Source organism: Phragmites australis, chromosome 23 (assembly GCF_958298935.1).
Source record: "Phragmites australis chromosome 23, lpPhrAust1.1, whole genome shotgun sequence".
NCBI classification, from domain to species: Eukaryota; Viridiplantae; Streptophyta; class Magnoliopsida; order Poales; family Poaceae; genus Phragmites; species Phragmites australis.
The window spans coordinates 1,322,860-1,349,332 of record NC_084943.1 but is presented as its reverse complement, the minus strand read 5'-3'; the positions used below and the strand labels follow the sequence as shown (position 1 = coordinate 1,349,332).

The following is a 26,473-nucleotide window of genomic DNA, read 5'->3' as shown; positions in this document are numbered from 1 at the left end:
GCACTCGTTTTCATTCGAGTATGATTTAATAATAAATACACCTTTGCAAATCGGATCTCATTATCTAAATGGGTCCAATGACACTGGATACGGATGGAATATTCCATTTTTTACATTGCTATCCACATATTAATACAAATACAAATGCAAATATAAATTCAAATATCCACAAATGCAAATACGAATTAGATTGTTTGAATCTGGATCCGCATTTGGATATCTACTCGATCGGGTTGTATACCAATATCCTACACCTTTAATGACAAGAATTTTACTTTGGTGTGTAAAAAATTTATTTGCATTTGAAATTACTGAAATTACCAAAGTTTTATAAATTTCGTTCAAATTCATGTCGGAAATTTAATTTTTTGATCAAAGTTGCCTAAAATTTGATCAATTTTGTCTAAATTTTGATCAAATTTGATTGAGCCAGAATATATAACTTTTGTTCATCTCTAAAATCTCTAAAACTTTAGCGCAATTTGATTCCCTAGTTGACCGATACGAATATTATTCATTTCCATATCCGAATTCAAAGCAATTCGAATATTCATATTCAAATCCGAATCTCGAAAACGAATTCGAATACATCTATTTTAGCATCCATTTCAAAACCAAATACAAATATAAATATCCATATTCGTATTTTAACAAATACAAATATCAGATAATTCAAATAACTGCTATCTATTTTCCACCCATGCCTCCCATTTGCAACATGAAGCTTCAGCGGTATTTGCACTGAGAAGCTTCTAGTGGATACATATCGCTCGGAGCCCGATCCGGTTCTAGTGGATACCCAACTGAAAAGTACCCGCCGACCAACGCCACTCCCACGCGGCCCGCCACACCACCACTCCGTACACCGGGGCTCATAACTCCACACCCACTGACACATGGGACCCCAGGCGCCCGAGGCGTGGACCAGGTCCACGCGGCGCCGTGGCCACCGGTTCCCTGCTTCCTTCCCTTCTTCCCCACGCGGAGGGTCGCGCTTTCGGCAGCTGCGACCTCGCCATCTCCGCCCACCGCCATTCCCCCCACCAAACAAGAGATTTCCGCCGCGGGTCGCGTCAAATTCGAGCGGCATACCTTGCGCCCGTCCACCGGATTGGTGTGTTCACATACCTCGCGCCCATCGACCCGATTGAGCTTCTTGCTTGTCCATCGATCGATCGAGGTATGCTTGTCTATCGCGGCCGGTGCCCTGTTTGTTCATGGTTCTCTCCCCTCTTCTTCTGCTAGATCAAAGAACTTGTGATTGCAATTGTTGTTTGTAGAATGTCAAGCCTTGAGGAGCCACTTGGTCTCGGAGACCTGCCAAAGTTGAGTATTAACAGACTTGAGCGGTTCTCGTCGCCAAGTGCTTGTCGTAGGGCAACAGCTGATGATCGCAGCACTGGCAAGTAAGTTTTTCTATCCTGATTCCTGAACCTAGCTTCCGTGTGAAATGACGACCGTTAATTGAGGCTTATGATTCCAATATTTAGAGGCTTATGATTATGCACCATTGAGGGGGCATAATGGTATCAATCACTCAAGTGAAATTGACGATCATTATCACTTCACTAATTGTTTTTACCTATTGTATCCTTTGTTAATTGCTTTTCTTCAAAAAACTGCCAAGTGAAGGAATGATGTTAAAATTGCGTATTGTTGATTCACTCTCAGGTACAATAACTCCTGCAATGGTAGCACTCAGATGATCTTCCATGGCAATTCTCATCTATGGCATCCACAATGCCATAATACTAATTCGTCCTGTGATGGAGTGGAACTTAGAGATCTTCCTCGCAAGGTAGTTTAAATTGCACAAATAGGACTGAACTGCCATATGATTTTGTCCATTGTTTTTTTTTAAACGGAAATTTTGTCCATTGTCATTGTGTTATCGATTCTTTTTTTTTTTCATCATAAGTTAATAAGTGCAATTGTAAAAATTACAAAAAGGATCGCGATAATAGCACCACCATGCTTTCCTTTAATCCATTTGTTCAACATTCTTGTCTTCAGGTTCTGAGGGATCTACCAACGTTTGTGAAGGTAGTTGAAGTTGGACCACGAGATGGTCTGCAAAATGAGAAAAGCAATGTACCAACATCTGTAAAGATCCAGCTGATACATAAATTAGTGGCTGCAGGTTTGTCAGTAGTTGAAGCCACAAGTTTTGTATCCCCAAAATGGGTGCCACAGGTGATGTATTTAAATCATGTGGAGCTATCTGGTGAATACAGTAATTCGCATGACAAGACATGAATTTCTTATTTAGCTCAGTTTGGATACTGCAGCTAGCTGATGCAAAGGAAGTCCTCAAAGGGATCCAGCAGGTTCCTGATGTGCGGTATCCAGTGTTAACTCCTAACCTCAGAGTAAGTTCTTTATCATTTTTTTCAGAACTCTACTGCACAGCGTTAATAGTGCTATGCATATTTGCTACTAAAGGATCCAATCTAAAGTGACGAATTGGTGGTTTGCAGGGATTTGAGGCTGCTGTTGCAGCTGGTGCAAAAGAAGTTGCAGTTTTTGTATCTGCCTCTGAATCCTTCTCTAAGTCGAACATTAACTGTACTATTGAGGAAAGCCTTGTTCGGTACCGTGATGTTACTGCTGCTGCCAAGAAACATGGAATACGTATCCGCGGGTAAGCTACATGAACTTTTGGTCTCTAATCCTGAAACAAGTGTAAATGGAGAGCCGAGTACTGAAGCTGTTTGGAGCAATCTGGTCTGAAATCTTTAATCCTCTTCTGATTGCACTAGGTATGTTTCATGTGTGATTGCGTGCCCTGTCGAAGGCACAATCCATCCATTGAAGGTGGCATATGTAGCTAAAGAGCTTTACGACATGGGCTGCTCGGAGATTTCACTTGGAGACACAATTGGTGTTGGTACACCAGGTACTGATTGTTCTTGTCAATGCTTTCAGCACTTCATCCGCTGTTTTCAGTACTTTTTTCTGTCAGCAGTTAGCACTTGACAGTTGTGGAAACTGTTTGAAGAAGCAAAGTTCTACATTTGGTACCACTTCAGAACATTTTTTTTCCACTAACATGCTAAAATAATGTTAACCAAGAACAGAGGAAGCACAACAGATCACCTGCTAATTATGAGCCGTAATACTATAGTTTTGATTGTTCTCATTTTTCCAATATGTTAGTATGATTTGCTTATCCTCTATCTCTCAGAAAAAAAGACGTTATGAGTTGTATATCTCATTGGGACATCTGTGCTCCTTGTTATGTTGTCTGTTTCAGGTAGTGTAGCTGCTATGCTTGAAGCTGTCATGTCCTTTGTTCCAGTAGACAAGATTGCTGTTCATTTCCATGATACATACGGCCAAGCCCTTGCCAACATCCTAGTTTCCCTTCAAGTAAGCAAACATACATTTTCTCTGCACTGTCACCATAAGTCCATAACATTCAAAAAAAGCTCACCTTAGCCCAACATTTTCTTTGTTTTGTCAGATGGGGATCAGTATAGTGGACTCATCAGTGTCGGGCCTCGGAGGCTGCCCGTACGCAAAGGGCGCCACTGGCAATGTTGCCACCGAGGATGTTGTGTACATGCTCCATGGCCTGGGGATAGAGACCAACATCGACCTCAACAGGCTCATGGAGGCCGGTGATTACATCTCCAAGCATCTGGGCAGGCCATTGGGCTCCAAGACTGCGACCGCTCTGCGCAAGCTAGCCAACTAAGTTCCTGAAGATTATTTTATGGGACCCGAAAGAAGATACATCAGTTGGTGTCAATCACACGTATTTACGCATGCAGATCATACGAACATCTACGTTCTCAATTTAGTTTCCATTTAAGTGAAAGTGCACTGTGAAGGTAGTACACTCAACAACTAAAATGCGTGAATACATGCGCAGACATGATTATGCATGTTCATCTGAAGACCAAAATCATTTTTGTATTACCTTTCTTGATGTAAGTGTGTCACCTTTTACCGGTAGTTTCCAGTAACACGATCTGATTGGGCAACTGAAAGTCCTGCCGGGCATCCAATACTGAAGAATTTAATGGTAGTCAAATGTCCGAAATTCAAAATATGTTTTATAATTTTCCCTAATTTAGCAAGGAAAACGTACCCTTGAGGTGGTTCTTGATACAATAATGTGTGAAAACAGAAGTCAGCAAATACTAGACCATCATTAGATTCACTTATTGCTCGATATTTTGAAGCAATAGTGTCATCCACCTTACGTGTGTTACATTCACCAATAGCCTAACCAACAATATAAGTAAATTGTCAACGCCTTCAATTCTTCCTAATGTTGCATAGAGTCAAAAGGGAGTTTCATTGTCCCTTCTTCCTGGAGATTTTCACTATAACAGCCTAGAATATTTGGAAATAAAGAAATAAGTTTATTTTCAGAGGATTAACCCTTCTTTTAGTGGTTGGAAAGTCAACTTTACTCAGAATATGTCCTTACAACCGTTAGGATGGCTGTATCTCTGAGGCCCCTGGTCTCTTCTTGGATCTCTTCGCTTGTGTAGCCCCTTCTCTTCCTCCTTTTCTTTTATGAGGTTTCTTTGTACAGTTGCCTTGTTTTTTCTTCTATATTAATATAATTACCACAGTAAGGGATTCCCCTACTGTTTCTCTTAAAAAAACAATATAAGTAAAATAGAAGGAAAAAAACATGCAAGTGAGGGTAAAAGGGCAGATACAAACAGCACTTTCCAAATTATTCTATAAAAATGCAATCACTCCAGTAGAGGCATCACTGACCTTCGATACAAGTCTCAAGATAGTCCCTTGATGCTGAGCTGGAGCATTTGATATATTAACTAGGTGGATCCACCAATCCCGAGTCCATTTTTTATTGCACAGAGCATGACAAAAAAAGATTAAAAAAAATTAGTTTCACCATTTTTGGACATCTCAATATTTATTTATGAATTTATCAATATTTAACACATTCATTTAATTATGGAGAAAACAATGGTACTTTCATATATGTACATAATTTTAACATGTAGATGGTAATAATATGAACCTAACTAAATTTGTTTTATATTTTTTTGAGTTTTAGATATTTTCCTATGCATTTTAGGTTATCTCAACCGACTTATCAATATAACTATTATCCCTTTCGCTATTTTTCTGGAATTTTGAAAAAAAATTATGTGTACATATATATAGATACATACATACATACATATATATACACATACATATACATACACATACATATACATACACATATACATATATATGTAAATATGGATACATATATGTATCCATATTATATACATGTATATACGTGTGACCCATATGAACAGTACCTACACCAACTTGTCCCCTGTGATTACTCCAATTCTTGACCCTTTAATATACATAATAGACTAGAAGATCAGGTGCAACCCTTTCCTTATCCTGTTACAAAACGGAAAGTTCATACCATTGACTTTGCAGAAATGGTGAAGCAACTCTAGAGAAAATGGAATAATACCTCAGTTGGCAGGCGTTCGAACGCCATCTCAATATACACAACACAAAAGTTCTGAGCAATTGTTGAGGAAGTGGATTCAGTATAAATCTTCCACAAATCAAGCATAGGCAGCGAAATCTCAGGCCTGTGCTTCACCCTTTTGTTATTGTGGCTGAGAATTTCCATAACCTAATCAACCCAAAAGCAAAATGTTATCACAACTATTAACAACAAGCCAGAAAGCCTGCATAAAACGTTAAAAAAAATAGAGCTACCCCTCTACCAGAGAGCAGCCATATGTAGTACTGACAACTGAGTAACAGGGCATCACTTGAAGGTGGATCCTACAAAAGCACTAATAAACGCACAGGAGCTCAAGTGCCAGAAATTCGAAAGGGCAGGGTGTAAAACACCACCATAGCTCCTCTAATAATCTAAGCAGATAAAAATAACAGAGAACGTGTAATTGTTTGAATTACTGGTAGAAACTGTTGAATAATATGTGGTAAATAGAGCATGAACATTATTCCATAGAGACAATTAAAATAGCAGGAATCTAAGCTATCTGAACACAGAGTAAAGTAATTGCATAATAGGATAAAGACAGCAACTACAATGCTCAACATGTGTACCTTAATTAGCTGATTTGCAGAGCAGAGCAATTGAGCAACTATCCCAACAGACTAACAGCAGAATAAAGGATGATAAAAATTTGCTCTCAGATTATTACATGACAATTGGCTCCAAGACTCAAGAGTCTTGCTCCCAAATTGTTCTACAAAGTTCATCATTGATTGGGCTATTGTTAAGACCTCAACTAGCAGAAAGAATTTGGACATTGTATCAAAGTAAGTCACTGGACAATGAGCTGCAACAGTACAGAAGGCCTCACACAGACTGAAATGCCCAGTATCAGACTTAGCACAGGTGTACAGGTAGAGAAATCTATCAAATATTGCAATCATTACATTTACCCAGTAAAGACTATGATATGCCATCTCTGAACAGAGAATAACAAAATTCAGACTACCCTCTGCCGCCTGCAAGATCATTGCCATCTCTAGGATGGACAATAACAGACCTCAGAGAACCATCACCAGCCCATTAATCGATTGCGATACAGCAGCTCATTCATCCATATAACCACAATTCTATTGCTATTATTCTTGACAAATAGCCCAATCTCAGATAACCACAATCATCACAGAGCAAGAATAGAAAGAGGGATAGAAGAAAGATTACTCACAGCAAAACTTCGATCAAAGTCGAAAGGAAGTGAGGCTAGGCACGACTCAATAGCCGCTGTCCCAGAAAACCTAGCACCCGCCGTTGCCGACGGAGAGAAGGAGATCGGAGATACAAAACCTCTCCACGCTGCCACTGCACGCGCGGTTGAACTGCAGCCGTGCAGCTCCGGCCACCAACAGATTTCTCTTCCCGGCCCACACAAAATCAGATCGATCACCCAACAGATTAGGGTTCAATCAGCTCAGAGCAGACCGGAAAAGAGTCAGTGAGGAGTGAGGAAATCACAGACTCAAAAACCAAGTTCCAGAGAGAGGGAGGAGGCACATAAGAAGGGGAGGCGCACGCCGCGTCACCTGGCCGACGAATCCGCCCCAAAACCGCATACCCAAGGGAATCGGGCAGGGTAGTTTCGCCGCCGCCGTAATCCCCAGCCAGCCTCGTCCTTATCCACCGGAGACACCCCCAGCTGAAAACCCTAGAGCTGAGCGGCTCCTTTTCACACCGACGACAGGGCTCGGGCCAAAACACCCGACGAGAAACAGGCCGGCCCAATCAGCTCTCAAGTACACAGCCCAACAGTGAAATTTCCAATAAAAATATAACAATCCCCACCAAAATTTTAATGTTGGAGATATTCGGTTTTATATACAGGATTTGAGTAGAGTGTACCTTACGGGTTTGAACACAATACCTAGTCTTGTAGACTTTGACTCAAACAGACAGAGGATGAATACACATTGATCCTCTGTCTTGGTGTAAGAGCTTCCATCCACATGACACTCTGTACAAGGCTGCTGTCGGAGGATGAACTCCTGTCGCAGGGATCCCGAGAGACCCCTTTTTAGAGATTCGGCCGGGGGGATGATCCTGAACGAGCTTGTTTGGGAAATAAGCGGGAAACGAAAAGAAATGCAGTGACTGGTGGGAGATGATCGTCCTAGTGCAAGAAAGATGGGTGCACCGGGATTTAGACAGGTTCGGGCCGCGCGAGGGCGTAACACCCTACTCCTGTGTGAGTGTTATATCTCTCCTTGAAGGGAATTCTTCAAGGATGTATCTGGTTACAGGGGTGAGCCGTCTACCGAGAGCTTGAGGCTCTTGTGTGCTTCTTGAGGGTTGTCGGGGCTTTCTTGCCTTGTTCACCTTGATTTTTCGGTCTCTTCTCTTGATCTCGTTCTGTCTAGCTTCCTCTGTCTCTTGGCTTCGCTCTCTTTCCTTTTATATGCGCGCCGACCTCGACTTATCCAGAATGGGAAAGAGGGGGCACGAACGCCAAGGCGCCACGGAGAAAGGCGTCATCATTCCGTTTTGGCGAAGTGACGGGGCGGTGGAAAAATGCGGCGCGCACCCGACCACCCGCCACTGTGGATGCCCTCGGGCACCATTAAGGGGGCCCACCGGGCAGCCTCAGAGGTGCCCGGTGCGCCCACCCTATCTTGTTTTTCTGCCAGGACAGGGTGGCGGGCGGAGCGCTTCGATTCTGGCAACGTTATCCTGAGGCACCCGGATGACATGGAACGGGACCCGTGCATTTAATGAACCCACGCCCCCCTGCCAGTGCATGGCAGGGTCTGACACTGGGGCGTGGGCAGCTGAGAATGTCAGGATGTCAGGGTGTCAGGCCGCGCGTGCCTATTAAATGCGGTTTTGGGCTTTTGACTGGCTGACACCCCGACGATGGGACCCTTCGGGTCGTCGGACGATCTTGCGCGAACCTTCGGGGAACCGAGTCCTCGGGGGCTGCCACGTGCAGCCCCGAGCACTCTCTCCCGAGCACTTCGGTGAGACCTTCGGGGAACCGAGTCCTCGGGGGCTGCCACGTGCAGCCCCGAGCACTCTCTCCCGAGCACTTCGGTGAGACCTTCGGAGAACCGAGTCCTCGGGGGCTGCCACGTGCAGCCCCGAGCACTCTCTCCCGAGCACTCTCTCCCGAGCACTTGGGGGCGACCTTCGGGGAACCGAGTCCTCGGGGGCTGCCACGTGCAGCCCCGAGCACTCTCTCCCGAGCACTTGGGGGAGACCTTCGGGGAACCGAGTCCTCGGGGGCTGCCACGTGCAGCCCCGAGCACTCTCTCCCGAGCACTTGGGGGAGACCTTCGGGGAACCGAGTCCTCGGGGGCTGCCACGTGCAGCCCCGAGCACTCTCTTCCGAGCACTTGGGGGAGACCTTCGGGGAACCGAGTCCTCGGGGGCTGCCACGTGCAGCCCCGAGCACTCTCTCCCGAGCACTTGGGGGAGACCTTCGGGGAACCGAGTCCTCGGGGGCTGCCACGTGCAGCCCCGAGCACTCTCTCCCGAGCACTTGGGGGAGACCTTCGGGGAACCGAGTCCTCGGGGGCTACCACGTGCAGCCCCGAGCACTCTCTCCCGAGCACTTGGGGGAGACCTTCGGGGAACCGAGTCCTCGGGGGCTGCCACGTGCAGCCCCGAGCACTCTCTCCCGAGCACTTCGGCTGTTTGGATCATCGGGGGAATACAGTACTCGGGGGTAGGCGAGAATCCTTCCGAGCACTTCGCTCCGGTACTTGGACTCTGCGGATCATCGGGGAACTGGGGTGCTCGGGAACCTAGAGGCTACGGCCCCGAGCACCTTCCCCCGGGACTTAGTTTCTTCTTATCCTGCAGGGTGGACCTCGCGGCGTGGTGACATGTGGCGGATGGCCGGCCCGGTCTCGGGATTCAGGGACCCCTGGTTCCTAATACACCGACAGTAGCCCCCGGGTCCATTGGTAGGCGACGGGACGGAGACTGCGAATGGGCCCTTCGTCGCGGCCGAGGCCGAGGCTAGCGCAGACGCCATGCGTCACCCTTTCGAGAGGTGGCCCTTGCGGACCCAGGCCTCAAGTATGCCCCAACGGGAAAATGAGTGGACGCGTGTCCACACAACTTCTGAAGGGTATGATGACCATACGGGCGGCACGCGCGGTCGCCGCGCAGATCGAGGAAAATACGCCTGGCAGCCGCTGACATCGCGCGATCGGTGGGAGATTCGCCTGGCAGTTGCGTCGATCGAGGCGACGCTTCGCCGAGCGAACCGTTTGGGCGGCAGTTTTTGAACTTTGAGATATAAAAGGGGGAATGGATTGGTCCGTTCCCCTTTTTACGCTTTCTTGCACTTGTGCTCTTGCCTTCTTTGTGTTCCGAAGCCCTTAGGAAATTCTCAGGCGACCGGAGCATCCTTCCTTCTCTCTCTCTCCACCACCAAGACACCTTCCATCTTTGCCGAGATGACGAGGGTTGGAGGAGGACGCCGGGATAAGGCTTCGGCCAGCATCTTGCCGGAGTCTCGTCTGAGGAACGAGGAGGCGGCGGACAAAATCAGGAAACTGCTGGTGCCGGAGGGGCAAGAAGGTGCTGTGGTGGTGAGGCCGGCGAGCCTGACGCCGGCGACGACCGTCCCTGGGCGGACCGTCCTCTTCACCTCCTTTGTGGCGGCGGGGTTGGTGCCGCCGTTCTCCAGCTTCTTCCTGCAAGTGTTGGAGACGTACGGCATTCAACTGGTGCACCTAAGCCCCAACTCTGTGGTAGTGTTGGCGATTTTCGCGCATCTCTGCGAAATGTTCGTAGGGGTGATGCCGTCGGCGACGCTGCTTCGCCATTTCTTCGTCCTTCGGCCGGTGGGGAAGAAGAGGGGGCACTCCACGGCGGACGTCGCGGGGTGCTGCAACCTTCGGCTCCGGGACGGCCTGGGGGATCGTTACATTCCCCAGGTGCTGCGCAGCAAGTGAGAGGAGTGGCGACGGGACTGGTTCTTCGTCGACGTCGACCCCCATGAGCGCCTTGAACTGCCAGCGGTGGCGGCGGAACCTCGGCGATCGACGCGGGAGGCGCCGCCGCCAGAAGACGCGAGGCTGAAGCCGGTGTTGGAGCGCATCCTGGAGCTGCGCGAGTCTGGGCTGACTTCCGTTATGGTGGTCGTGGACTTCCTGCGCCGTCGGCTGGCGCCTTTGCGAGAGCGGGTCCGGCCGAGCTGGTTCTATACCGGGCCGGAGGACATCACCAGGACCCAGATCGGCGTGAGCTGGGATCTGGGGCAGGCGGAACTGCGGGGGATGACAAGGGTGATCACCGGAACGGAGGACATGGGCCGGACGGAGCTCCCGTGGCCGGAGATGGCGCTCTGCGCCAACCCCAACCGGGTGGCCATTATGGCGGGGCTACCGGAGTTCGACGCCCAGGGGCCTGTGGACCGGCCAAGAAGCCGGAGTCCCGAGGCCTCCGAACTCCCCGGGCTGGAGGAGCTACTTGGCGAGGAGGTCGCTGGCAGCTCGTCGCGGGCTGGCGAAGGGGCCGTCGCAGACGGCAACCGCCGTCCTAGGGAGGAGGGTGCCACCGAAATTGTCGAAGAGGTGGCGCCGGGAGATCGGGGGAAGCGTCCCCGGGCCCTGATCCTGGTGCCAGACTCTCCGCCGTCGCCCACGGCAGCAGCGGCATTTCCGGTGCTGGAGCCGCGCCTGGTGCGGATGGGGCCTGCACCGGCGCCTGCGACCCGCATGGCGGAAACCGAGACCCCCACGGCGGCACACGAGGCCCGCACGGCGGCGCCCGAAGCCCGCGCAGGGGTTCAGCCGAGCCCCCAGCGGAAGAGGCGGCGGGAGGAATCCGGACCAACAGCGTCGGACCCGGACTTCAGGCTCCCAGCGGCTAAGTGGCAGTATCGGTGAGTCTCCTTTCTTGCTTTTTCCTGGGCATTTCTGGCCCGAACTAAGCTTCGACATTTTTCATCTGTCTCCCGTAGGCCGGCCGCGGGCGCCACTGCGACGGAGAAGGCGCGGGTGCCAAGGCCAGGGCCGATCCCGCCGGCTGTGTCGACGGAGACGGGCACAGGAACGGCGGAGGCGCCTATTGTCGTGGCGGCCACTGGGAGAGAGGCGGAGGCGGCGGTCGAAAGGAGGACGGAGCAACTGTCCGAATCCTTGGCGCCGGCAGAACCTACCCCGGGCGTGGAGAGACCAGGGCGGAGGACGGTGGAAATGGATGTTTTGCCGGGGCCGGCGGACAGGGCGGCCGATGCGGGAACTCGGCCGCCGTCCGAGTCTTCGGCGCCGGCGGAACCTACCCCGGGCGCGGAGAGCCCAAGGCGGATGACGGGGCAGGGCCTTGTAGAGAGCTCGGACCCCCCGGAGGCACTCTGCGGAGAGGCCTGGGCCCCACCGGCGCCCGGCCAGCCCGCCGATCCCTTCCTGGCCGCCATTGAAGGCTTCCAGGTAGCGGTTGGGCGGCTGGGCGCAGCGGTGAACGCTAAGGCGAGGGAGCTCGAGGCCGAGCGCGCCCGCCTAGCATTGGAGAAGGCGCACCTGGCGGGCGCCCAGGAGGAGGCCCGTGCGGCGGCCACGCGGGAGCAGAAGCTCCTAGAAGACATCCGTGCGGAAGCCGCGCGGGAACAAGAAATTTTGAAGACCGTGCGGGCAGAAGCCGCGCGGGAACGAGAAGACGCCGCCCGCCTGGCCGAGGCGTCGAAGCAGCAAGCTGCCGAGGCCCTTGCCAGGATGGGGCAGGCGCAGGAGAGGGAGGTGGCAGTTGCAGCTCGGGAGCAGGCGGCGGAGGAGCGGCAAGCCGAGCTGACCCGCCGGGGACCAGGGACTTGAGGCGCAGCTGCGGGCCGCCAAGGAGAAGCTCGAGACCACTTTTGTCTCGCGGGTTAACCTTGAGCATATGCTGGAAGACATACTCCGGCGGATGCGGCGGGCCGTAGAGAAGGGTGGTCTCGGACGGCTCGTTGAAGGTGAGAAGGGCGACGGCCCCGCACGACAAGTGTTGGGCTGCAGCAGGTCTGCGAGCGCCTCGAGGCCCTGCCTTGGGCAGTCCAGGAACTTGCCGCCCGGGAGGGACGTGGCTTGGCACATGCAGTGGCCGAGCACGTCCTGGCCTGCTACCGAAGTAGGGACCCAAACTTCCCGCTGGAGCCAGCGCGGGAGGGAGTGGTCGAGGCTGAGGGAGAGGCCGCCCGGGTAGCGGTCCGGAGTACCGCCGCCATGGTGGCGGCCGGCTTTAGGCGAGAGGTGCCGCCGCCGCCAGCCCCCGGGGACGACTCAGAGGATTCAACCGACGCTTCTGCCGCCGACTAGATCTTTTGTAGCCTTTTTTCTTTTGTTGTCTCGATAGGAGTGAACCCTTAGAAAATGCCTTGTATATATCCTGTGAATATTAATGGCAACTTTTCCTTGGGCTCGCAACTCCAGTTTCTCTGAGTGTTTGATGTTTCTTCTGGTGTTTCACTTTGAAGTCCCGGGGAGTACTCAGTCGGGCCGTTCCCGACCTTCCCGTCCCTGAGGATGAAGTTGTCCTGATCGCTGTTGCTGGCGTAATCAGCCTTCGAGCTCTTGCGAGTCCGCACTGCCTAAGTTAAGAAACAAAGACACAGACTTCCTTGCCCGGGAGATAGATCGATCCTGCTCGGAACACGTCGTGCCTAGTGAACACTTTTTCACCTTGCGACCACTCAGTTAGTAGAAGGGAGACACGTGCGGGCGAGAATGTGACCAAGAGTCCTCGTGGTCCGGTGGTGCCCGGGCTTAAAACGGGCCGGACCGAGCACTGACAGCCCGCCCCCGAGGCCTGAGCTCCGGACTACTCGAGCAGCTCGAGCGATAGGATTACCCAGGGCACCCGAGGACTCGGTAGTGCTCGGGGTCCTTAAAAGCGGACCGAACACCACGACCACCACGAAGGGCTTCGATCAGACATTACCGCACGCGCGGTACTCCCTTCCACAAACCGCTCTGTCGATCTGGGAAAGAGTAGACACGCGGCAGGGTTTTGCGTGCGAGGAGACCACCTCGCCGAACAGATTAAAACGCGAGAGCCCCCGAGAATGACTCGGGAACATAAACTTACTGAAAACAGACTTGTCTGAACATAACCATTCACCGGACAGCTGTCGGCCTTCTGGCCGACCGATCCAGGAGGGGTGTGCTTCCGAGCTCGGGTGCCCGGGGACTTGGTTCTTTCAACGGAGCGCCCGGGTGCCCAGAGGCGTACGAGGCTCCCGGGGTCGGGTGATCTCGACCACCCATGCCTAAGTGGTAGGACCACCCGAGGACCCTTGGGGCCGTCCAGAGACCGGGGTATTGAAGCCCTCGCGGCCGAACTGCTCGCGATTGCCAGCCTATGACTTAAGAGAAAATATAGAATTTCTTTGTCTGGTGCGCTCTGTTAGTGCGGTACTTGCTATAGACTGCTCTCGTTTTCGACCCGAGACCTCTTGAACACCCGAACCGGTGGATAAGAGCGGTCAGAGGCATAATCCAGAGGTCCTATGGTTTGGTGGCGCCCGGGTATGACAGACCAGACTGGGCACCGACAGCCCGCTCCGGGGGCCTGAGCTCCGGACTACTCGAGCAGCTCGAGCGATGGGATTACCCAGAGCACCCTGAGGCTCGGTAGTGCCCGGGAGCCTGCCACGACACCGAACACCACAGCTTACCATGCCGGACGTAAGTCAGTGGTGACTGCTCGCATGCACACCGATTGGGATTCTTTTATCAGCGGGGAAAATGAGAGAGCGAACTTTTTCTCGCACAACCGAGCACCTCACCAGACAGATTAAACATACGGAATTCAGGAAAATATTTCGACATAGCGATTGCTTATTGAATGTGTAATATTTACAAAGTTGGGTGACAGCAGCTAACCCAAGGGACGGAGCCCTCGGACTGTTCTGGGCGGGGAGAAGCCCCCGGCCTTGCTGACCTGATCCGCGAGCACAACCATCTTTGGGTAGAAGCGTCGGAGATGCTCGATGTTCCACGGATTCGGGAGTGGCTGTCCTTCCTCCGTCGCCAACCTGAAAGAACCTGCCCGCGGGACCGTGATCACGGTGAAGGGACCTTCCCACACAGGGGACAGCTTATTCATTCCTTCGCGCGACTGGACGCGTCGGAGAACTAGGTCCCCCACCTCGAGAGACCGGGCTCGGACATGGCGCAGATGATAACGCCGCAGATTCTGCTGGTATCGAGCCGCCCGGATGGCGGCACGCCGCCGGCGCTCTTCCAGGTAGTCCACGTCGTCGCGCCTTTGCTGCTCCTGCTCACCCTCAGAGTATGCATGCACTCGAGGGGAGCCCAGAGTGAGCTTGGAGGGGAGGACTGCCTCGGCGCCATAAACGAGGAAGAACGGAGTCTCCCCGGTGGCGCGGCTTGGCGTAGTCCGGTTAGCCCATAGCACGGCTGGCAGCTCGTCCACCCATCCCTTCCCGTGCTTGGCGAGCACGTTATAGGTCCGGGTTTTGAGGCCCTTCAGTATCTCCGCGTTGGCGCGCTCGACCTGCCCGTTACTCCGAGGATGAGCGACGGAGGCGAAGCAGAGCTTGATGCCAAGGTCTTCGCAATAGTCCCCGAACAGGGCACTTATGAATTGGGTGCCGTTGTCGGTGATGATCCGGTTCGGGACGCCAAAGCTGCTGGTGATACCGCGGATAAACTGGAGCGCCGTGTTTTTGGTCACCTTGATGACTGGGGCCGCCTCCGGCCACTTGGTGAACTTGTCGATGGCGATATATAGGTATGCATAGCCCCCGATTGCTCGGGGGAATGGACCCAGAATGTCCAAACCCCAGACCGCGAAAGGCCATGACAGGGGAATGGTATGAAGAGCCTGAGCTGGCTGGTGAATTTGCTTTGCGTGGAACTGGCACGCCCTGCAGCGCCGAACCAGCTCGGAAGCATCCTGGAGAGTTGTAGGCCAGTAGAAACCTTGCCGGAAGGCCTTCCCGACCAGCGTGCGGAACGATGAATGGCCACCGCACTCGCCCTCGTGGACTTCAGCGAGAAGATCGCCGCCTTCTGCCCGGGAGATGCATTTCAGGAGGACACCTCCTGCGCCACGCCGGTAGAGATCCCCATCTACTATGGCATAGCGTCTGGACTGCCGAGCAACTCTTTCGGCAGACGCCTCATCCCCGGGTAGGAACTTTTCTTTCAAGTACCCTCGGATGTCAGACATCCACGAGGCATCTTGAGAACATTCGGCGGGTGCAGCACACTCGCCGGATGGCGGCGCGCTGACGGGGCTTCCCACTGAGGGCACCGCCGGGGTCCCCTGAATTGAGTTCGAGGTTTTCCCCTTCATCCTGTTCGGCAGGCAGGACGGAAGGCCGTGCGAGTCTTTCTTCAAAGACTCCGGCAGGGACGCGCACACGTGAGGAGGCCAGGCGAGAGAGCTCGTCGGCCAGAGCGTTGTCGCGGTGAGGAATGTGCCGCAACTCCAGGCCATCGAAACGCCTCTCCAGCTTCCTGACCGCAGTCACGTACGCCGCCATTTGAGGATCCGTGCACTGGTACTCCTTAGACACCTGGTTGACGACCAGTTGGGAGTCCCCTTTGACCAGGAGGCGACGAATCCCGAGCCCCACCGCAGCCCGGAGGCCGGCGATGAGACCTTCATACTCCGCCATGTTGTTGGATGCGCGGAACTGCAACTGCACGACGTACCGGAGCTCTTCACCCGTTGGGGAGGTGAGAACCACTCCGGCCCCTGCGCCTTTCAGCGAGAGGGAGCCGTCGAAGTGCATGACCCAGTACCCGGGCGCGTCGTGCCCGGGATAGGCAGAGATCTCTTCCGGGACGATGTAGGGAACGGGCGTCCACTCTGCCAAGAAGTCGGAGAGCGCCTGGCTTTTGATTGCCTGGCGACTGACGAAGTGTAGGTCGAACTCTGCCAGCTCTACCGCCCATTTGACCACGTGCCCGGTGCCTTCCCGGTTCCGGAGAATGGGCCCCAGTGGATAAGTGGTAACCACCGAAACCTTGTGCGCCTGGAAGTAGTGGCGCAGCTTCCGGGAAGCGACGAGCACGGCATAGAGCAGCTTCTGCGCCTGGGGATATCTTGTCTTGGCTTCCCGGAGGACTTTACTGACGAAGTACACCGGTCGCTGCACCCGGCGAGCCCGGACGGCGGCTCCACCCGGGGACCTGCCGCAGCCCCCAGGCTTGGCGGCACGGTCGGGGCTGGCCGGGCACTCGGGCTCAACTCCCTGATTGGGAGGAGCAGTGTGCTCGGGCTCGACCCCTTGCCCAGGGGGAGCCGCGAGGACAGGTGAGTGGTCAGGGACCTCTGGGAACTGGGATCCAGCACCTGGTCCTGAACACTCGTCGCGCTCCACCACCAGCACTATGCTCACGACCTGAGGTGTGGCCGAAACATAGAGCAGTAGGGGCTCACCTTGAGAGGGAGCCACTAGCACGGGTGGCGAAGTGAGGTACTTCTTTAGGTTGCGGAAGGCCTGCTCGGCCTCCGGCGTCCAGTCGAAACGACCGGTTTTCTTCAGAAGCTTGAAGAGGGGGAGCCCCCGCTCCCCGAGCTTGGAGATGAAGCGCCCGAGGGCTGCCATGCAGCCGGCGAGACGCTGGACCTCCTTGAGTCGAGCCGGGGGTCGCATCTGCTCGATGGCCCGGATCTTCTCTGGATTGACCTCGATTCCTCGGCCAGAAACCAAGAAACCAAGGAGCTTGCCCGCCGGCACCCCGAAGACACACTTCTCCGGGTTGAGCTTGAGGCGGGTAGTGCGGAGACTGTTGAAAGTCTCGGCAAGGTCCTCGAGCAAGGTGGCGCGGTCTCGGGTTTTGACCACGAGATCGTCGATGTAAGCTTCGACGTTGCGACCAACCTGCGAGTCAAGGGTAATGCGAATAGCACGCTGGAAGGAGGATCCAACGTTGCGCAGGCCAAAAGGTATTGACATGTAGCAATAAGTCCCCACCGGGGTGGTAAAAGCAGATTTTTCCTCGTCCCCTACAGCCATGCGGATCTGGTGATACCCAGAGTTTGCATCTAAAAAGCATAAAAGATCGCATCCCGCAGTTGCATCTATAATTTGATCAATGCGAGGTAAGGGGAAGGGATCTTTAGGGCAAGCCTTATTTAGGTCGGTGTAGTCCACGCACATGCGGAGCTTGCCGTTGGCCTTCGGGACGATGACCGGGTTGGCCAGCCAGTCGGGGTGGAGGACTTCTCGGATAAATCCGGCGTCGAGGAGTTTGCTGACCTGCTCGCGGATAAACTCCTGGCGCTCAGGCGCCTGCCGCCGGACCTTCTGCTTCACTGGGCGGGCGTCCGGATGCACCACCAGGCGATGCTCGATTACCTCCCTAGGGATCCCGGGCATGTCGGACGGTTGCCAGGCAAACACGTCTGCGTTAGCCCGGAGGAAGGTGACGAGCGCGCTTTCCTATTTGCTGCCCAGGTCACCGCCGATCCGGACGACCTGGGTAGCGTCTTCGCCCACCACGACCTCCTTCGTTGGAACAGAGGCGTCGGCGGCGAGTCGGGGTTTGGATGAAGAGGGTCCCGGGCCCCCTGTAGAGCCATTGACCTCGGCCTGCGCTGAGACCAGAGCCATGTATGACTGTTCAGCGCAGGAGACGGCGCCGCCGGAGTCGGCGATCACGGAGATGGAGCCCCCGGGGCCGGGCATCTTAACCGTAAGGTATGCATAATGCACGGCCATCATAAACTTGGCGAGCGCCGGACGCCCGAGGATGGCGTTGTAAGGGAGAGAGAGCTCCGCGACGTCGAAGAGGACGCACTCCGTGCGGAAGTTGTCTCGGCTCCCGAACGTTACAGGCAACTCGACCTGCCCGAGGGGGAGGGAGTGCCCGGGGGTCACTCCACAGAAGGGGAGCGACGGCTTTAGGCGCCTGGAGGACACCTGCAGCTTCTCAAAAGCCTCCTTGGAGAGGAGGTTGAGGCCGGCACCATCGTCGATCAGCACTCTGCCGACCTTAACATTGCAGATAGTGGGGGACACTACCAGAGGTAGTCGCCCCACGGCTGCAGTACTGGTAGGGTGATCAGCTATGCTGAACGTGATCGGAGTATCCGACCACCTCAGGGGCCTTGCGGCCACCTCGCTCGGGGTTGCCGAGCACACCTCGCGTCGCATAACCTTGATGCCACGGCGTGAGCAAGGTGTGTAGGCGCCTCCGTCGATGAAGGCAACGGCGTGCTCGGGCTCCTGGAAGCCGAGCTCGGCGTTGTCGGGGGCGACCTCAGCATCGCCTCCTCCGCGGGACTCGTCGCGCTCCCTCTGGCGCTGCTCCACGAGTCCCTTGACCGTACGACACTCCGTGAGGTCGTGCCATCTGGTCTGGTGTATGGGACACCATTTACCTGGCTCGGGCCCCGCGGGAGCGGGGGCCCTTGCTGGAGCAGGAGCTCGGCCAGGGGCCGGGGCTCTTGCGGGAGCCGGTGCCCTAGCTGGTGCCGGGGCCCTCGTGGGCACGGAGGCCCGAGGAGGAGCCCTAGCAGGGGCCCTGGAGGGACGTCGGTCGACGCCCGGCCGGCGCTCTTGCCGGCGGTCGGGTTCTTGCGGCACCTTATGAGAAGGGACCTGGGTCGGCTCAACGGGGGCGGCCTCGCGCTTCGTTCTCTTCTTCTTTTCCCGCTTGTCGGAGCGGGAAGAACTTGGCTGGTCGGAGGCGGGGCGAGGAGCATGCCACGCCCTGGCCTCCGCAGCCTTGGCGCACTTATCGGCCAGTGCGAAGAGTTCCGCAGTGGTCTCGATCTCGTGCGTGCCTAGCTTTTCGAGCATCCGCTCGTCGCGGACGCCCTGCCGGAAAGCAACAATAACAGCATGGGGGGCCACTCGCGGAATAGTGTTGCGGACTTGGCTGAAATGCTGTATAAAGCGCCGTAGCGTCTCCCCTTCCTGCTGTTGGATGGCGTGGAGCTCGCACTCCAAACCGGGGCGCGTAAACGTGCCCTGAAAGTTGGCCTCAAACTGGTGGCACAGGTCATCCCAGGAGCTAATAGACCCTAGGGGTAAGTGCATAAGCCAAGAGCGGGCGGAGCCCCTCAAGGCAACATGAAAATAGTTTGCCATCACCTTTTCGCTGCCTCCGACCGCTTGTACGGCCGTTGTGTAGATTTGGAGGAACTCGACGGGGTCGATGGACCCGTCGTACTTCTCCGGCAGCTCGGGGCGGAACTTGGAAGGCCACCTGACCCGGCGGAGCTCGGTGGTGAAGGCACGGCAGCCGGTGCCGTACCCCGCAGCACGAGTAGGGGTCTTCGGTGGCGAGTGGCGGCGAGCCGGGGATTCCCGGTGGCCTTGGGCCGGGAGAGAGGAAGCCTGGTCCTCTGCCCCGACCCCCTGCCGGGCCTCCCGCTGGCGCTCGAGAGTAACTCGGGCGTCCTCGTGGCCCCTCCGCTCGTCAAGGCGCAAGCGGAGGTCCCGGGCTTCGGACACGGCCAGGGGGGCGGCACTCCGCCTGGAGGCCCCTCGGCCCGTGCGGGCGTTGCCCGTTGAGGAACCGGCTCTGGCGGCACCACGCTGGGAAAGGGTGCGAGGACTCCCGGCCTGCACCTGGCGGCGAGCAGTGCCAACCAAAGCGACGACATCTTGTAAACACCGGCCTTCCGGAGTATTCGGCGTGGCTTGAACGGGCGGGTGCCTGAGGAGAGCATGCGCTGCAAGCAGCGCACTCCCCGGGCCGGCCTCGCTGAAAGTGAGCCTGCGCCGAGATGGCACCCGACGTGGTCCAAAGGCGGACCTGGCGGCCGGGGTCCCGACCTGTTGCTGGGGGTCGGAAAGTGCATCAGCAGCGGCGGCGGCGGCCCTGCTGGGCCCAGCGCCTTGATTCCCTGGAGCGGGAAAAACCACGCACGTGGATAGCGGCTGCTGATGGAACGCAGCAGCGACTGGGCTCTCCCGAGCGTCGGGCAGCACTTCGTCACTGGAAGTGGAGCCGGAACGCTGGAGACGGTGCCCACTAGTCATCTTTTCCTGTAAAAAAAAACAAACGAACAAATCCAGGGATATTCCAACCTACCTGGCGCGCCAGCTGTCGGAGGATGAACTCCTGTCGCAGGGATCCCGAGAGACCCCTTTATAGAGATTCGGCCGGGGGGATGATCCTGAACGAGCTTGTTTGGGAAATAAGCGGGAAACGGAAAGAAATGCAGTGACTGGTGGGAGATGATCGTCCTAGTGCAAGAAAGATGGGCGCACCGGGATTTAGACAGGTTCGGGCCGCGCGAGGGCGTAACACCCTACTCCTGTGTGAGTGTTATATCTCTCCTTGAAGGGAATTCTTCAAGGATGTATCTGGTTACAGGGGTGAGCCATCTACCGAGAGCTTGAGGCTCTTGTGTGCTTCTTGAGGGTTGTCGGGGCTTTCTTGCCTTGTTCACCTTGATTTTTCGGTCTCTTCCCTTGATCTCGTTCTGTCTAGCTTCCTCTGTCTCTTGGCTTCGCTCTCTTTCCTTTTATATGCACGCCGACCTCGACTTATCCAGAATGGGAAAGAGGGGGCACGAACGCCAAGGCGCCACGGAGAAAGGCGTCATCATTCCGTTTTGGCGAAGTGACGGGGGCGGTGGAAAAATGCGGCGCGCACCCGACCACCCGCCACTGTGGATGCCCTCGGGCACCATTAAGGGGGCCCACCGGGCAGCCTCAGAGGTGCCCGGTGCGCCCACCCTGTCTTGTTTTTCTGCCAGGACAGGGTGGCGGGCGGAGCGCTTCGATTCTGGCAACGTTATCCTGAGGCACCCGGATGAAATGGAACGGGACCCGTGCATTTAATGAACCCACGCCCCCCTGCCAGTGCATGGTAGGGTCTGACACTGGGGCGTGGGCAGCTGAGAATGTCAGGATGTCAGGGTGTCAGGCCGCGCGTGCCTATTAAATGCGGTTTTGGGCTTTTGACTCGCTGACACCCCGACGATGGGACCCTTCGGGTCGTCGGACGATCTTGCGCGAACCTTCGGGGAACCGAGTCCTCGGGGGCTGCCACGTGCAGCCCCGAGCACTCTCTCTCGAGCACTTCGGTGAGACCTTCGGGGAACCGAGTCCTCGGGGGCTGCCACGTGCAGCCCCGAGCACTCTCTCCCGAGCACTTCGGTGAGACCTTCGGGGAACCGAGTCCTCGGGGGCTGCCACGTGCAGCCCCGAGCACTCTCTCCCGAGCACTTCGGTGGGACCTTCGGGGAACCGAGTCCTCGGGGGCTGCCACGTGCAGCCCCGAGCACTCTCTCCCGAGCACTTGGGGGCGACCTTCGGGGAACCGAGTCCTCGGGGGCTGCCACGTGCAGCCCCGAGCACTCTCTCCCGAGCACTTGGGGGAGACCTTCGGGGAACCGAGTCCTCGGGGGCTGCCACGTGCAGCCCCGAGCACTCTCTCCCGAGCACTTGGGGGAGACCTTCGGGGAACCGAGTCCTCGGGGGCTGCCACGTGCAGCCCCGAGCACTCTCTCCCGAGCACTTCGGCTGTTTGGATCATCGGGGGAATACAGTACTCGGGGGTAGGCGAGAATCCTTCCGAGCACTTCGCTCCGGTACTTGGACTCTGCGGATCATCGGGGAACTGGGGTGCTCGGGAACCTAGAGGCTACGGCCCCGAGCACCTTCCCCCGGGACTTAGTTTCTTCTTATCCTGCAGGGTGGACCTCGCGGCGTGGTGACATGTGGCGGATGGCCGGCCCGGTCTCGGGATTCAGGGACCCCTGGTTCCTAATACACCGACAACTGCCATGCTTTTAGTTCCCGGGTTGGACTTAAGGTCATGTCCAGGTATCTAATTCATGAGTGTCACACAGAGAAGTACCCTCCTTCTCTACAATTGCGACCACACAATCACACTCATATAGGTGAATTCTCCTAGATGTCCTGTAGAACGACATCTATAGCCATTCGGCACTGAATTCGTTAAGAGCTAGTAGCTCAGCCTCTCCTACAGAAGAGCATAACAGCAAATGGGATCGATTTGCTCTTATATCCACACAGCTTGTTTTCCTAGAGCCTAGTTCACGGGATCTCCGATCTTCTAGGATAGGTTACTGCCGGTGTGAATCTTTTCAGTGGGTAGTAATCCCATTCCTCTCGATGCTGCCTGAATGACTGTTCTAGCCATTCCTTTGGTGAAAGGGTCCGCAAGGTTCCTTTCAGACTGAATATAATCCACAGTGATTACACCCGTCTCTAGTGCATGCCTAAGCGACTTGAGTCGCCGTTTTATATGCTTCGAAGACTTCATATTATCTTTCCTACTTTTGACCTTAACCAGAACGGTTTGGTTATCACAGTAGGTGAGAACAGCCGGAATTGGTCTATCCAATATCGGCAGGTCAGAAAGGAGTTCTCTAATCCATTCTGCCTCTACGGCTGCTGAGTCTAGTGCCACTAGCTCAGCCTCCATCGTGGAGCGAGTAAGGATGGTCTGCTTGGATGACCTCCAAGATACTGCTCCACCTGCTAGAGTGAAAACATATCCACTCGTAGCCTTCATGTCATCCGAGTCACTGATCCAGTTGGAATCACTGAATCCCTCTATGACTGCAGGATGGCCAGAATAGTGAATCGCAAGGTTCTTTGTCCCCTTCAGATACTTGAGAATCCTCTCCAGTGCTATCCAATGATCATCTCCTGGGTTGGACGTATAACGACTCAACCTGCATACTGCATATGAGATGTCAGGCCTAGTTGCACTGGCCAAGTACATAAGAGAACCTATCACCTGCGAATACTTTAACTGGTCTTTTCCATGACCTACATTCTTCTTCAGCTTAATATTTGGATCATAGGGCGTGGCTACAGGCTTACAGTCTATCATATCAAAACGTGTAAGCATTTTGTCCACATAATGGGATTGACAGAGAGTTATCCCATTCTCGCCCTTTATGAGCTTGATGTTTAGAATTACATCAGCTTCTCCCAGGTCCTTCATATCGAAGTTCTGAGATAGAAAAGACTTAGTCTGGTTAATCATTTCCATATCTGTCCCAAATAGCAATATGTCATCCACGTATAGACACAGAATGACACCTCGACCCCCACCATAGCGATAATACACGCACTTATCGGCTTCATTAACACAGAAGCCGACCGAAGTCAGTGTAGTATCAAACTTTTCATGCCATTGCTTAGGGGCCTGTTTGAGACCATACAGGGATTTGACTAGCCTGCATACTTTACGCTCATGTCCTATTACCACGAATCCATCTGGCTGCTGCATATAAATCTCCTCATCCAGCTCTCCATTAAGAAAAGCGGTCTTGACATCCATCTGATGCACAAGGAGATTATGCGAAGCTGCCAGTGCTAAGAGCACACGGATAGTAGGTAATCTGGCTACAGGAGAATAAGTATCGAAGTAGTCCTCTCCTTCCTTTTGCGTAAAGCCCTTAGCCACTAATCGGGCCTTGTACTTTTCTATAGTACCATCGGGTCTCCGCTTTCTCTTGAAGATCCATTTGCAGCCGACCGGCTTGCATCCAACTGGGAGGTCTGCTAACTCCCAGGTTCCGTTAGTGATGATCGAATCCATCTCACTACGGACTGCTTCCTTCCAGTACTCCGCTTCTGGTGAAGCGTATGCCTCTGAAAGGTTTCGCGGTTCATCATCCACGACATAGGTGACAAAGTCATCTCCCAGTGATTTTCCAGTTCTTTGCCTCTTGCTCCTCCTAAGTTCCAGATCAGGAACCGTGTCATCAACACTCTGAGGAACATGGTTATCAACTAAAAGATCATGGGAACTAATCTCCTTTGCTCGCATCGGAAAGATGTGCTCAAAGAATGTCACATCCCGAGACTCCATTATCGAGTTAACGGCAATGTTTGAGACCTCGGAATGGACCACCAGGAATCTATAGGCTGTGCTGTGGTGTGCATATCCTAGGAAGACACAGTCGACAGTCTTTGGTCCTAATTTCCTTTTCTTCGGCAGGGGAATATGAACTTTAGCCAAATAGCCCCATGTGCGAAGATAGGACAGATTCGGTTTTCTCCCCTTCCATCCTTCATAAGGGGTTACCTCGCGATTCCGAGGAGCGACCCTGTTCAGGACATAGTTTACTGTGAGAACAGCCTCACCCCACCATGAGTTAGCCATACCAGAACTTTGTAATAAGGTGTTAACCAAATCACAAATTATTCGGTTCTTTCTTTCGGCTACTCCGTTGGCCTGTGGTGAGTATGGTGGCGTAAATTCATGGATTATGCCACTTTCTTCACAGAATTCGGAGAAATCCCTGGGAATATATTCCCCACCTCTGTCAGACCTCAGTCTTTTTATTGTCTTCCCCAGTTGGTTTTCCACCTCGGCCTTATAGATTTTGAAGTATTCTAATGCTTCATCCTTTGTTCTCAGCAAATAGATATAGCAGAACCTAGTAGCATCATCTATGAGAGTAAAGAAGTACCTCTTGCCACCCTTGGTTAAAATTCCATTCATCTCACAAAGATCAGAATGAATCAGCTCAAGTGGCGAAGTGCTTCTCCCCTCGACCGTATGAAACGGTTTACGGGGCTGCTTAGCTTGCACACACACCTCGCACTTATGGCTCTTATCATATTTATATGAAGGAATAAGGTCCATCTTGCTCAAACGCACAATTGCTTCATTATTAACATGACACAAGCGAGAATGCCAAATGTCAATATTCTCATTAGAATACGAAGAATAGAAAATGTTTGCAGAGCTATCAAGAATAGAAATGCGGAACATGCCTCCGCAATCATAGCCTTTCCCTACAAACGACCCACACCTGGTCATCACTACTTTATTCGACTCGAAGACTAATTTTATTCCTTACCGGCACAACATCGATCCACTGAGTAGATTGCGGGTCATGGCAGGAACAAACAGTACGTCCTTCAGGACAAGAGTCTTGCCAGAAGTCAACTTCAGGCTCACTTGTCCTACTCCGCGTACTGCTGCCGAGACCCCGTTCCCCATCAGTACGGATCCACCATCTGCGCCCTGAAGAGAAGTATAACACGTCTGATCAGCACAAATATGCCTTGTAGCACCTGTATCAATCCACCAACTTATTAGTGAATTTGCCATATAGGCCTCAGGTACATACCCACTAGTGGAGTCGCCTTTGCCAGTATCATTGGCCGTTGCAACCGCCACATGCACTTAGGCTTTGGCTGCCTTCTGCTGCTCAGGTGTTGGCCCCTTGCCCTTACGATTGCGGCATCTGTTGGCTTTGTGATCCGACTCGCCGCAGACGTAGCAGACAATCTCGGGTTTTTTCTTCTTCTTCATTGCATTAGCCTTCGGTCCCGAAAAACCAGGCTTGGTATTCTCTTTCTTCGCATTCTTGCCAGGATGGTTCTTGTGCTCGACAAGGTTTGCTTGAGCGGGCACCTTCCCCCCACCATAGCCTGCCTTGGACTTCTCCTCGACATTTATCGCAGCAATGAGCTCATTAAGAGTCAGTCGCTGCTTTAAATGCCGACGTGCGGTGACAAAGTCACGCCAAGAAGTGGGCAGCTTGGCCAGAATGGCATTAATCTGAAAGTTCTCCGGGAGGACACAGCCATACTGGCCTAAGTCCCGCACGATCAGTTGTAGCTCATGGATTTGTTCCATGACTGATCTGCCATCTCCCATGCGAAAGTTCAGGTAGCTTGCCACCATGAAGGACTCGTTGTCGTTGTCGCTCTCTGCATACTTGTCATTCAGCTCCGTCCACACCTTCCGCGCTTCCCCGAAGCTCACGTAGACGTCGAAGAGCCTGTTCGACAGAACGGCCAAGAGACGTGCCAGGGCAGAAGCATTTGCCTTCTCCCAACGGGCCCTTAACGCGTCAAGACGCGTTCTTTCAACCTCGTCTAGCACGGCTTCCCCCTGGGGGGCGGGCGGCTCTTCGTTGAGGACCCAGAATAAACCGAGCTCCATCAACCACAGCCTCGTCCGGGCCTGCCAGCGCTTAAAGCCGGTCCCATCAAAGCACTCAGGCTTAATTGCGTCCGAGGAAGACGGAGGTAAGGTGGAGGAGCCAGAACTAGCCATATTCGAAGCAATACTAGGTTTTCTGGATTGTTGAATAATA

The 26,473-nt window shown here is 54.0% G+C and overlaps 2 protein-coding genes across 2 annotated transcripts; one reads left to right on the top strand and one right to left on the bottom strand.

The window, feature by feature from the left end:
• The first annotated feature begins 820 nt into the window (after positions 1-820).
• Positions 821-3,957, top strand: LOC133906552 (uncharacterized). Its single transcript, XM_062348496.1, has 9 exons — positions 821-1,180; positions 1,281-1,406; positions 1,672-1,798; positions 2,014-2,193; positions 2,289-2,369; positions 2,478-2,641; positions 2,760-2,896; positions 3,254-3,369; positions 3,464-3,957. Exons 2-9 carry the CDS (start codon positions 1,282-1,284, stop codon positions 3,695-3,697), a joined length of 1,164 nt encoding a protein of 387 aa, XP_062204480.1. The 5' UTR covers positions 821-1,180; position 1,281; the 3' UTR covers positions 3,698-3,957.
• A 21,118-nt stretch (positions 3,958-25,075) lies between these two features.
• LOC133906317 (uncharacterized) lies at positions 25,076-26,448 on the bottom strand. The gene is made up of 2 exons (XM_062348185.1): positions 25,499-26,448; positions 25,076-25,392 (listed from the first exon to the last, which is right to left on the bottom strand). The coding sequence occupies exon 1, from the start codon at positions 26,431-26,433 to the stop codon at positions 25,555-25,557; it is 879 nt and encodes a 292-aa protein (XP_062204169.1). The 5' UTR covers positions 26,434-26,448; the 3' UTR covers positions 25,076-25,392; positions 25,499-25,554.
• Positions 26,449-26,473: the final 25 nt, after the last annotated feature.